At 55.7% G+C, this 11,360-nt stretch overlaps 2 protein-coding genes across 2 annotated transcripts; one reads left to right on the top strand and one right to left on the bottom strand.

The window, feature by feature from the left end:
- Nucleotides 1–315: 315 nt before the first annotated feature.
- Nucleotides 316–3,040, top strand: CRIP3 (cysteine rich protein 3; the record flags this gene model as incomplete). The annotated part of the gene is given in 9 exon segments (XM_081093931.1): nt 316–483; nt 487–550; nt 681–775; nt 1,184–1,241; nt 1,339–1,470; nt 2,239–2,310; nt 2,426–2,520; nt 2,617–2,674; nt 2,849–3,040. Coding segments are annotated over 9 exon segments (804 nt in total). The 3' UTR covers nt 2,911–3,040.
- Nucleotides 3,041–3,889: 849 nt separating this feature from the next.
- SLC22A7 (solute carrier family 22 member 7) lies at nt 3,890–9,046 on the bottom strand (the record flags this gene model as incomplete). Its single annotated transcript, XM_081093928.1, has 10 exons — nt 8,642–9,046; nt 7,970–8,073; nt 7,681–7,835; nt 7,397–7,565; nt 6,565–6,688; nt 6,159–6,268; nt 5,541–5,755; nt 5,301–5,409; nt 4,340–4,546; nt 3,890–3,944 (listed from the first exon to the last, which is right to left on the bottom strand). Exons 1-10 carry the CDS (start codon nt 9,029–9,031, stop codon nt 3,890–3,892), a joined length of 1,638 nt encoding a protein of 545 aa, XP_080950054.1. The 5' UTR covers nt 9,032–9,046.
- Between the last annotated feature and the right edge of the window lie 2,314 nt (nt 9,047–11,360).

The raw sequence follows: 11,360 nt of genomic DNA, 5'->3' as shown, positions 1-11,360 counted from the left end.
AGATGGAATTAAACCATTTCAAAGAACCCCTAACCCCTCGCTTTGGGTTTGAAATAATAGTGCTTTCATGGTGTCTACACTCAAGGCATTCTCCCTCTCCGTACCAAGCCAGAAACTAGTACCAAGTGTCTTCATTGCTCCCTTTTCCCAGTCTGGCTTCAGGACCTTCTCACTTCTCGGAGGGTGAGAGGCTTTAGTGTTTGGAAGTAATTGCGAAGGCGCCAGCGTCCCCCAGGTGGAGTAGTGCTAAATTTCTGGCAACTAATGGGCTTTGAGGAACAGGGGGTTCAGCCCAATGAGGCTCCAAGCTGAGTCATGGGTGGAGCCAGTGGAGAGGGTGGAACGGAGTCCCTGCTGGGTGCCTACTGTGTGCAGCAACCAGCTTACCTGAGCGGAGCCATGAGTTGGACCTGCCCACGTTGCCAGCAACCCGTTTTCTTCGGTGAGGCCCGGGCTGAGAAGCGGGAGAAAACTGGGCGAGTGTGAACCGCTGGGTTCCCTGAGGACAAGAGGAACAGGCGCGGGTGCAACCCCAGACTCCCTTCTAGCTGTGGGACCGGCACTCTGGCGGGATGGAGCTGGCCTCCTGGAGACACTCCCCACCGTCTCCCGGAAGCAGGATGGGGCTGAGGGGGGAAAGGAGGGCGATTGGCAGCCTGGTTCCACCTTGTTCCCTACAGCGGAGAAGGTGAGCTCCCTGGGCAAGAACTGGCACCGCTTCTGCCTGAAATGTGAGCACTGCCACAGTGTCCTGTCCCCAGGAGGGCATGCAGAGGTGAGACCTATCTGGGGCACACCACCCTATGTCTGTTACTGTCCCCCAGGCACCAGCCACACTGTGGCCCTGTCAGCTCACCAAAGGCAACCTCAGTGCCAACTCCCAAAACCACTTCCAGGGTGGGCCCCACACCAGCCAGGATTTGGGGACCCTGAGTAGTACTGGTGAGCCCCATGCCATTTGAGGGGGAGGAGAAGGCAGCAGCACTGCTTCCTGATCTGCTCTTGCCCTTTTCCCCTGACCACAGCGGCAATTCTGGCATGCCAGCCCACCCTTGCCCCTCCCAGCCCCACCAGCCCAGGCCAGTAGGCAGACACCTGGCAGTGTGTTTGGTAGGAAGACCTGTGAGGCACAGGAGAAGCCCCCTTATCCCTGAGCAACCCCTTTTCTTCTGCTTGTGCCTAGCACAATGGGAGGCCGTATTGCCACAAGCCATGCTATGGGATTCTCTTCGGACCCAGTGGTAAGTACCAGGTTGGAAGGGGACAGAGTGCAGCGGAAACCCTCTCTGTGGCAGGGACTTGGAGACTCAAGTCTGACTTACCCTCTTCTCTCTGCAGGGGTGAACATTGGTGGTGTGGGCTCCTACCTCTACAACTCTCCCATTCTCACCCGTGCCAACACCACCCCCCTCGACCCCAGCAGTTTCAGCCCCCCAAGACCCAGGACTGGCCTCCCCCAGCGCAAGAAAAGTAAGTGAGGCTGAGCCCCCTCCTTCTGATCCTTCCTAGGCTGGGGAACGGGGTGGAAGCAGGTAGCAGTCTCTCACATAGTCCTATGCCTCACATTCCTACAACTTTGTTCATGGCAAAATCTTCCATTATCCAAGACCAGTTTTTATGTTTCCTCATGTCAGCTGCTGAGCTGATAGGTAAGGTGGGCAAATGGCATTACCGCCCCCATTTTATAGGCGAGGAAACTGAGGTCAGAGAGGGCAAGTGACCTTGTGTAGTCACAGCCAGTCAGAGGCAAAGCTAGCCTGGAAGTCAGGCTTTCCCAGGCAAGACCATGGAAGGAATGACTTACGAGGAGTCATCGAGACAGGCCAGTCCCTCACATTCTTCCACTGCTCCCCTCTGTTACTTTCTCCTGTCCCCTACAGTGGGCAGTGACACCGTGCTCCCCAAACACCTGACACCCCTGCCCTGGGCAGCTCTTATATCAGCTCAGGTTTCCTGAGGATTGAGTTGCTGACAGGGTTGGGCTGGTGGGCACCTGAACCCCTGAGAGGACGAGAAGGAAGTAGGTGGTCCCTCCTGCAGATAGGGATGGGACAGGGGGTGGGATCAGAGGGGACTCAGCTCTGTCTGAGGAAGGCATACTTATGGCCACCTGATGGGAAGCTCTGGAGTGAGCATGGCTTTGGGAAGAGGACAGTGCCATATGCAGACTGGTGCTAGAGGGCCCTACTTAGGCCTGGCCTCCACCTCAGCCCTAGCCAGGGCTTCTTCCCCTTAAAGGCCCTTCCCACATGAAGACATTCACTGGGGAGACCTCGCTGTGCCCTGGCTGTGAGGAACCTGTCTATTTTGGTAAGTGACAAGAGAAAGTGAAAGGAGGGGAGTACAAGGTGGGCATCAAAGGGCAGGGAGGTGGTGCAAGGGTCCCTGCCCTGCCCCTAGGGTTACTAACTCTCTCCACCACCAGCTGAGAAGGTGATGTCTTTGGGCAGAAATTGGCACCGACCCTGTCTGAGGTGCCAGCGCTGCCGGAAGACCCTGACTGCTGGGAGTCATGCTGAGGTGAGCAGTGAAGGAATGGGTGGTTATGCTGGGAGGAGAGAGGCTGAGATAGAAAAGAGCCAAGCTGAGAGTGCTCTCTTTCTCTCTGTGTCCCAGCATGACGGCGTCCCCTACTGCCACATCCCCTGCTACGGCTACCTGTTTGGCCCCAAAGGTGGGCAGCCCCACCCTAGACACTGGGCTTAAAGTATGGCATGTGGGTCTGTGGGGATGTGTGGACAACTTCCCCTGTACTCAGATATATCCCAGGTCCCTCCCAGTTCCCTCCAGCCCTAAGCCCAGTCCCCCCTGGCCCCAAGGCCCTGAGTGATGAGGCTCTCTCCCTCAGGTGTGAACATTGGTGATGTGGGCTGCTACATCTATGACCCCGTGGAGATAAAATCCAAATGAGATGCTTACAGAAGTCACCCTAACTCAGGCCTCCCGTCATCCCCTCCGTGATCCAATGGGAGCTACAGAATTCTTCAATCCCTTAGAGGTAGGGGAGGATGGGATTCTGGCAGTGTGGGCCTCGGCTCCATAGCAGACCAGGAAGTCTAGACTTTCTCTGCCAACTCCTCCCTTTCTCATTCCTATCTGCTCAGGGGAACTGGTCCACCCCATTTTGAATGTTGGCCTCTTGTCCTTTCCAATTCCTTTCCCCAGCAAATTCTATAACTTCAAGGTACTCATAAAACTTGTGTTTATTCAGCCTTCTCCAATAAAATGTTGGCTCCCATGTCTTCATTTCTTCTTTGGGCATGAGGCCTAGACAGTGGGTTCGGGGGCGGTGGTGGCGGTGGAGAATGCATTACCCTACAAAGTGCCAGGGAGGTAGTAAGACCAGCTATGGAACAAAGAGCTCTGTTCTCCTGGCCCTGGCATTGGGCAGCCTCCAGCATTACACAGTGAAAAGCATGCCCACAGACGTCATCATAGCACCATCTCTAGAAGAAGCACCTTATTCTGCACCTCATTGAGTGTGACAACAGATAGATCCTGTGGTGAGGTCTGTTAAGAAGTTTCATTATCCATTTGAGAGATGAACAAACTGAGGCCCCAAAAGGGAAATGCCCAAGGTCACACAGCAAATCAGTGGCAAAGGTCAGATCAGAAGCCAGCACCAGACTCAGTGGCTTCCCATTCAGGGCTCATCCCACAGCTCCATACCGCTGCCCCAACCCAGGGGGAACCTTTATTTATAGAATCCGCTTAGCCAAGAGAGAGGTACCAGAATTCTCCAGCAGTCCACTGCATTTTGGAAGTCACTCTGTTGCTAGCAGTTGGATGAGCACAGAGAATGGCGTTGGCAAATCCAACCCTGAGCAGGGGGCTCAGTGCCCCCAGCCCTGGTCCAGAACTTCTGTGGAGTGCCTGCTCCTGAGACCACTCAGTCATGGACCTGCTTCATGGGCATCTGTTCTTCCTGAAGGCTGGACGGGGCATTGGGGAGGAAGGAGTCGTGAATAATGGTGGGGTTTAGCCCCTGAGTCTACCACCCCAGCCTTCCCCATTAGTGCTGACCTAGGGTTTCCCCAACTCTTGGTATATAAATGTGTGTACTCCCACAAGGGACTCCTACACATGCTTATACACATCCCTGATGTACAGGTATACCTGAGTGTGCATACATCCACCTCTTCCTAGACAGTCTTAGGTATTTATGTACACACACATGGATATGGACTCGAACATGCTTTTATACACACAATTTACATACTTTAGGTCATGCACCAAAGCATACTTGCATAGATGTACCAGATACAGACATGTCTTCCTCTGAATCCTACCTAAGGTGTCAGGTACCTGAGCACCCATACCCACATGCAAGTGTACACACCTCTTCCCCTCCACATCCTGGATGGTCTCTGGCAGCTGTGCCTTCCTTGTCTCTGGCAGGAGGAGAGCAGTGCAGGCAGCCAGCAGGGCAATCCCCCCATAAGTGAGCTTGGGCAGTGACAGCCATACTCCATCCAGCAAGGCCACCAGTGGAGCCAAAGAGCCCCCAAGCCGGCCTACCAGTGCGGTCAGCCCCATCCCTGTCTGTCTGTTCAGAGAAAGGGTGGGGCAGGCGTTGGTGCTCACAGCTACTCGGAGTCACGCCTCATGGGGCTCTCCCCGGCTGGCAGGGAGTACCCCTGTTGGTACCCCCTTTCCTCCCCAGACAGCTAAGAGCACTGAGGCTCCTTTTGGGTGGTCTTCCCACCCACCCCTGGCCAAGGCCCCGCCCAAGTCAACACCCACCAGAGGATGGGGCCCCATTCTGACAGAGGACAGTCAGGTATCATTGAAGGGAAAGAAACGTCACAGGAAAGGGGGTGGGGAAAAGCAGTGTGGAAGGAAGAGGGCCAGCAGCTCATAGATTATGCCATGTTGTCAGAGGAGGTGCAAGGCTTTCTAATCATTCTCGGCTGCCTACACGCCGCCTCCTCACCTGCCAATAGCTAGTTGATAGGGGCCAGGCCTTATGTCCAGACACAACTCCCCAGGGCAGCTCTGCCTGGGCTGCGGGGAGATGGGACGGGGTGGGCAGACGGGGCTTCTGGCCACTGCTTTCTTTTAAAGGAGGCCCAGAGACGTCTGGCCTCCCTCGGGGTCACTTAGTGACGAAGATAAAATGGCCCACCTTCTCCCAGGTTGAGGCCAACAGAGGCTCTGATTACCTCCGTATTCCGAGTGCTGTGCAGGGAATGGGTGAGAGGGACGGGGGTGCAGTGTGTTGTGTGCATGTGGGGGTGTTGGGAAGAGATGAGACTAACTAACCCTCTCCCCAGGGTTGCCTGGACTCGGGCTCCCCTCACCTGAGCACAGTAGGGTACAGCTCCGAGGTGAACAAGTAGGCAGTGGTGAAGGCAGCTTCGGAAAACCCTTTCCCGGTCACCGCCAGGGCGGTGCTCCAGTACGCCTTCTCTGGAGGAGAGGGTTCAGGACAGAAGGCGGAGTCTTCAGAGAGGGCACACCGTCATTGGCTGGGAAAGGGCGGGGGCTCTTGGCCAGGAGGCGGGGCCTGGGCGAGTGGGCGGGGCCAGCGCCAGGCTCACCGGTGGGCACCAGCAGCCTGAAGCCCAAGGTAAGGGCAGTGCCCAGCAGCGTCCCTGCCTGTGTGAGGCGGCGTCCAGCGTGGCGCACCGACAAGTAGACCAGCAGCTTGGCGGGCAGCTCCACGGCCCCGAACAGCAGCTGCGTCTGGTACACGTCCAGCCCCAGCCCCGATATGTCCAGGCTCAGGCCGTAATAGGAGAAATTCACTCCAAACCTGAGAGGGGTCACAGGGCCACTCAGGGGCCTCCTTCCCACCCACCGTGTCCTCTCAGGGAACTTGGGCTTTAGGAGAGACCACCTCCCCCTTGTGGCCAAAGCTGCTTTGCCTAATCTTCACAGCAACCCTGCGAGGTAGGAACGAACAGCGTCCCTTCTACCTGTCCAAGGTCTCCCAATAAGGAAAGGCAAGAGCCTGAATTTGAACCCACGTGACTGATGCCGACTCCATCTTCTGACCTTCCAGAACTCCATCATCCCCACCCCCATCCAATACCCCCACCCTGCCCTCCACATTTACAGTTTACTTGTCCTGTTTCCTGTTATACTCAGCATCATCCTGAGGTCAGCCCCTCCCTCCGCGCCCCCACCCTCACCCCGCCAGGCCAGCCCCTCCTCACCACACCATCATGCAGCACAGCGAGATGCGTCGGAGCCGCGGGGTCCGAAACAGATCCAAGTAGGAAGGTCTTCGGACCACCCGCTCCGCGGCTGCTACTTTGCGCAGGGCCTGGTGGGGGAGGAGAGTTTGTGACATGGAGTTGACCGTGTGGCCTTAGCAAGGCACATTGCCCTCTCTGGGTCTCTATTCCTCCCTTCTGCACTGGAGGAGAGAGATGGATGCACATGGGAGCTGAGCAGGGTAAACCGCCGAGGGTGTGGCCCGCCAGAGGATATCCTGGGAGAACTCTGCATTGGACCAGGGAGCTCTTCCTGCACACACAGTGGGCCCCAGGAAGGGAGTGCTTGACACACGCCACACACTCACATGTACTTGCATGCTCTCACACACACATTCACCCTCACCTCCAGGCTCAGGCTGTCCTCACCCACAGGCCGCCCATTGAGCCTGGCACAGCAGAGCAGGTACCTGTGGGCCTCCTCCACACGGCCCTGAGTCAGAAGCCAGCGTGCAGACTCAGGCACCCACCTGGGGGACAGCAGGAGGCCTTTCAGTCAGCACTCTAAGTCATGTCTCCCTCCTGGGCACACCACAAGCTGTTTCTCAGCCTGCAGCATCTTCCCAACCCTCCTCACCTGATGAACTTTTATTCGTTTTAAGGCCCAACTTAGAAGCCACCTTTCCCCAGGCCTAGGTTCTCCATAGCCCGGAGTCACTTTTCTATTCAACCGAATTGGTGTCACCCCCAAGACCTCAGCCCCCAGGACCAGCCACCCACTTCTCCCACAGGTGACAGGAGGGCATAGGATGAATGAGAGACAGACCCAGAGGTGTCATTCAAACCCAGCTCATTTGGGGGAGGCAATGAAATGCCCACACTGCCCGCCTTCCCTCTACTTGGCCTTCCTACTCCATGCTGGCTCTGTCCTCCAGGGCACCAGCCTCAGTTTGTGCTTGGCTCTGTCTCTCATGTCCCTCTTGCATCCATCTCCACCTGCCTCTCTGAACCTGCCTTTCAGCCCTGGGCTCTGTCACTCACTCTCTCTCACTGGTCTGTCTCTCTCTCTCTCTTTATATTTTGTTTTGTGTTTCTCTGCATCTCGTGTATTGGTCTCTGTCTCTGGGTCACGGACTGTTTTTCATTCTCTTTGTTTCAGTCTCACTGTCTTCGAATCTCAGCCCCTGATTATTCTGTCTCTGGCTTCTTCTCACTCCCCAGCTGCCCACAGGCCTCACCAGAGGCTGATGATGCCTGGGACGCAAGGCAAGGTGACAGCCAGCAGAAGCCACCGCCAGTTCCGTATCAGGTACCCGACGAGCGCCAGCAGCATCACTCCCCCCGTCCAGAAGGTGCTGCTCAGGACCCCTGCCACGGTGCGGTGTCCCACGTCCAGCCACTCCAACTCTGTCCACAGCCAGAGACAGGAGGGCAGTTAGCCAGGGACACATGGCTCAGTCTCACCCTTGACAACTGCCTCCCTCCAGCCCTGTGGGCCCTGCCCGTTCTTTGCCTGCCTCACCCAGTGGCATCACGATGATGGTGAAGCCAGCCAGGGCTGTGCCAGTGAGGGTGCGGGTGATGACAAACATGATGTAGCTGACTGAGGCTGCAGATGCCAGGCCCATCCCCAGGGCACTCACGTAGGCCACCAGCAGCAGACGGCGCCGCCCAAACCTACACAGGGGTCATGCAGAGTTAGTTCCCTGCAGAGGGGAGGTCCCAAGACAGAGGTCGACTAGGCCCAGACCCCAGCTAGTGGGAGAAGGTTCTCCACCCCACTCCCTTATTAACCCCCCACCTCACTCCACCTGTCAGACAGGTATCCGAAGGCCACAGCCCCCACCAGCACACCGACGAAGAAGAAGGTAGAAGTGGCTCTGTTCAGGCCTTTCTGCTCACACACCAGGTCCCACTGCAGGGACAGGCAACGAGGGGCCTCCCGTGGGCACAGGCCCCTCCCCAACTGGCACCAACCCCTCTACTCCAGACCCTGGGTACTTCTGAGGTCAACTGTGCCATCCTTGTACCTCCTTGTCAGACAATAAACCTCTAACTGTTCCCCTCAGCTTGGGTGTGGGAGACTTTGTCCCCACGGAAGGCCTTGCCTATGACAACAGGAGACCTGTACCTCCCCAGAGAGATTCTTTCCCCACCTGCATGCACCTCCATTTACAGACAGATTCTGTAAATCCTAGACCAGGGGCCCAAATGAGGCAGAAAGAGAAGGAGGCTTCTGTTGTTTCTCCACCTCTTACTGCAGAAACAACCTTCTCAACTCTCAGCCCCAGCTCCCTAGAGCTACCTCAGCCCTTTCCTGCCGTAATTACCTCCCAATTAATAATAGCAGCTCGCATGTATGGGCTCCTTACTACAACCTCTGCTTTTAATTAATATATCGACAGAGGGGAAAACAGACTCTGAGAAGTAAAATAATGAGACCCATCCCACTCACGTGTCCCCCCGCCTCCTGGCTCAGGTACCTCCGTTGCAATGGTGGAGGAGAACTCCGAGTGGTCGTACTCCCAGCCCTGAGGGCATGGCACTGTGGAGGGCTCACCCTGCAGCTCCCCACGACTCTGCCCGTCTCCCCCCAGCGTAGTGTTGGGGAGGGCCTGGGTGTAGGTGAAGCGGAAGCAGGAGCTGAGTGTGCCATCCGACTCCCGGGGAAGGTGGGCCTCCAGCCACATGTCCTGGCTGAAGTTGGCAGGAGCACCAGGCAGGGCACAGTGGTGGGCAGGCACAGCAGCCAGGAAGATGGGCAGGAGGAAGTTCATGGGCAGCAGAATTCGGGGCAGGGCCAGCAGGGCCACATTGCGCAGTTGGAAGGGGCCAAAGCCACCCGCCTGGTCTAGCAGCTCCTCGAATCCCATGCCACCCACAAATAGCTGTCCCCCGTGTGGGCTCCCTATGTAGTAGTCAGCACAGCTCAGTCCACCCACCATATGGACCCTTGGACTCTGGAGGCGGGAGCAAATAGACTAATGGGCAGGGAGCCTGCAGCCACAATCCAGCCCTTGGAGGCTGGCCCAGGACTGGGCCTTCCCTGGCCACCTTGGGATCCCTGCCTGTGCAGCCCAGTGTCTGTGAGGGAGGGGGCTGCCATCCATTCAGGGGTCACTGACTCCATGGCTCTGGGACTTACATATTAGTGCTCAGGGACTAAGTGGGGTAACCGTGGATTGCCATGATGGGTAGCTGGGTATGTAGGAGCTGAGCCCATAGCCCCTTGATCAGCAGAGCTTCAAGGATCCCGAAGAGGAGGAGTCTCCCCGGCATGGTGCCAGACCTCCTTGGATGCCCTTTGTCCTATGAAACCCAGGTGAGCCTTGCCTATTTGCAACCACAGCCTGGACAGCAGCCCAGGATTCAAAACCAGGTGAAGGGTTTTTACTGCTGAGCTACGAGTGTTCTCTGTACCCTCTCAGATTTATGTCCCCACCTGGAGCTTATGCCCTAGCCTGAGACACACCTGGAACCACACTGACCAGCCTGGCCAATCTGGGGATCCCAGACCCATCACCCTCCCCCTTCTTCACTCAGGGGCTCTTCCTATACCCACAGTCCCTCCTGCCTGCCCCCACCCCTATTTCCAAGAGCTTCCTAGATTACCCCGAGGGCGTGGTGAGGAAGGAGAGGGATTGCCATAGGTAAGTGTAATGCCGAAGACTCGGCATGTGTCTGTCTTCCCCACTCAGCTCTCTCACAGCCCTGCCACAAAAGCACAGCAGAAACCAGCAATGTCAAGTGTTTCTGATCTGATTCTCCAAACACCAGGTCGGCAGAGCTGGGAAGTTATCAAATTGTGTTCCAAGGGCTCCAGGTTTCTAAGCAAATAGGCTTCTTCTTTTTTAAAATATATTTTTATTGATTTCGGAGAGGAAGAGAGAGGGAGAGAAACATCAATGATGAGAGAGAATCATTGATCGGCTGCCTCCTGCACAACCCACACTGGGTATCAAGCATGCAACCTGGGCATGTGCCCTGACCAGGAATCAAACCATGACCCCTGGTTCTGAGGTTGATGCTTAACCACTGAGCCACGCCAGCTGGGCAGCAAATAGGCTTCTAAGAGCCCAAGTTTTCTGAAAAAAATTGAAAATGATAAATTTCATATAGCCCCCACTTTGAACAGATAAGGAAATGGGGTGTGTGGCTTGCTGGGATCACACGATGACTCAGCAGCAGAACTGAAGAGGGGACTAGGACCCCTGACTCTGGCCCAGGCCTTTCACCTCAGCTGCTGAGCTAGGGATGTTCCAGTCTGCACTGGGCTGGGCACCCTCACAGAGCTCTGAGGAAAGGGCTGTCAGTGACACGGTGTGTTCATGGTGGTATAACAGGCATGGGGGTGAGGGCAGTGATTTGGAGGTGGTGACAGGAGGTGATAAAAGTAAGAGATATTTGTTGAGTCTCTAGTGCTACCCCACTAGAGTGAGGTACAAAGATGTCTCAGACACAATCCCTGCCCTCAGTGAGGGTGCAGTCTAGCAGGTGGGTTCAAATGAGTTACATAAACCTTCCTAACTTACCTCACCCCTTTCAACCCACTCTCCACATACCTGCCACAATGAACATTTCAGAACAAATGTTACAGAGGAGTGTCTCTGCTTAAAGCCTTCCCCATCTCTCACTGCTGGAGGGTGAAAGTCTGCCGGAAGCTGGTCCATCCTTGTTGCTTGACACAGTCACTGCAGGGAAGAAACAGCTGCACAGCATATGTTTCAGGGTATCTGGAGTATAGGACATACTGTTCTTAATATGTTTGCTCCCCCTCTTAGCGCTATGTGTTATAACCAGAACCACCTCCCTGAAAAAGGTTGTTTCCCCAGGTGGGGATTTTTCCCTGGAGTTAGGGATTAACAGGACTAAGGAAGAGAATAAATCAGTAAAACCCCCTAGTGTTACAGAAATGCCATGTACTACTTATGAAGAACTTGGACTAAGACTGTTGGCAATAAATTTGGGACTTGTTGGGCCCACATCCCCAGGGGTCTGCCCACCAGGGAAAGCACCAAAGCCTGTACCCCTGGAGACCCACTGACACAGGGCAGTCCCAGGGAAGGCAAGCAGCGGGGCTGGGAGGACATAACCTTTACTGGGTAGGATAATCTCCTTCAGTCACTTCCTTGTAGCTTATCAGTAGAGCAGTAGAATAGTGACCTCGGAATAACCCTTATAATGGAACACAGAGATTAACCT

This window comes from Myotis nattereri (assembly GCF_964212035.1).
Source record: "Myotis nattereri genome assembly, chromosome: 6".
NCBI lineage: Eukaryota > Metazoa > Chordata > Mammalia > Chiroptera > Vespertilionidae > Myotis > Myotis nattereri.
Note: the sequence above shows the minus strand (reverse complement) of the source record. Positions and strands in the feature narration are given on the sequence as shown.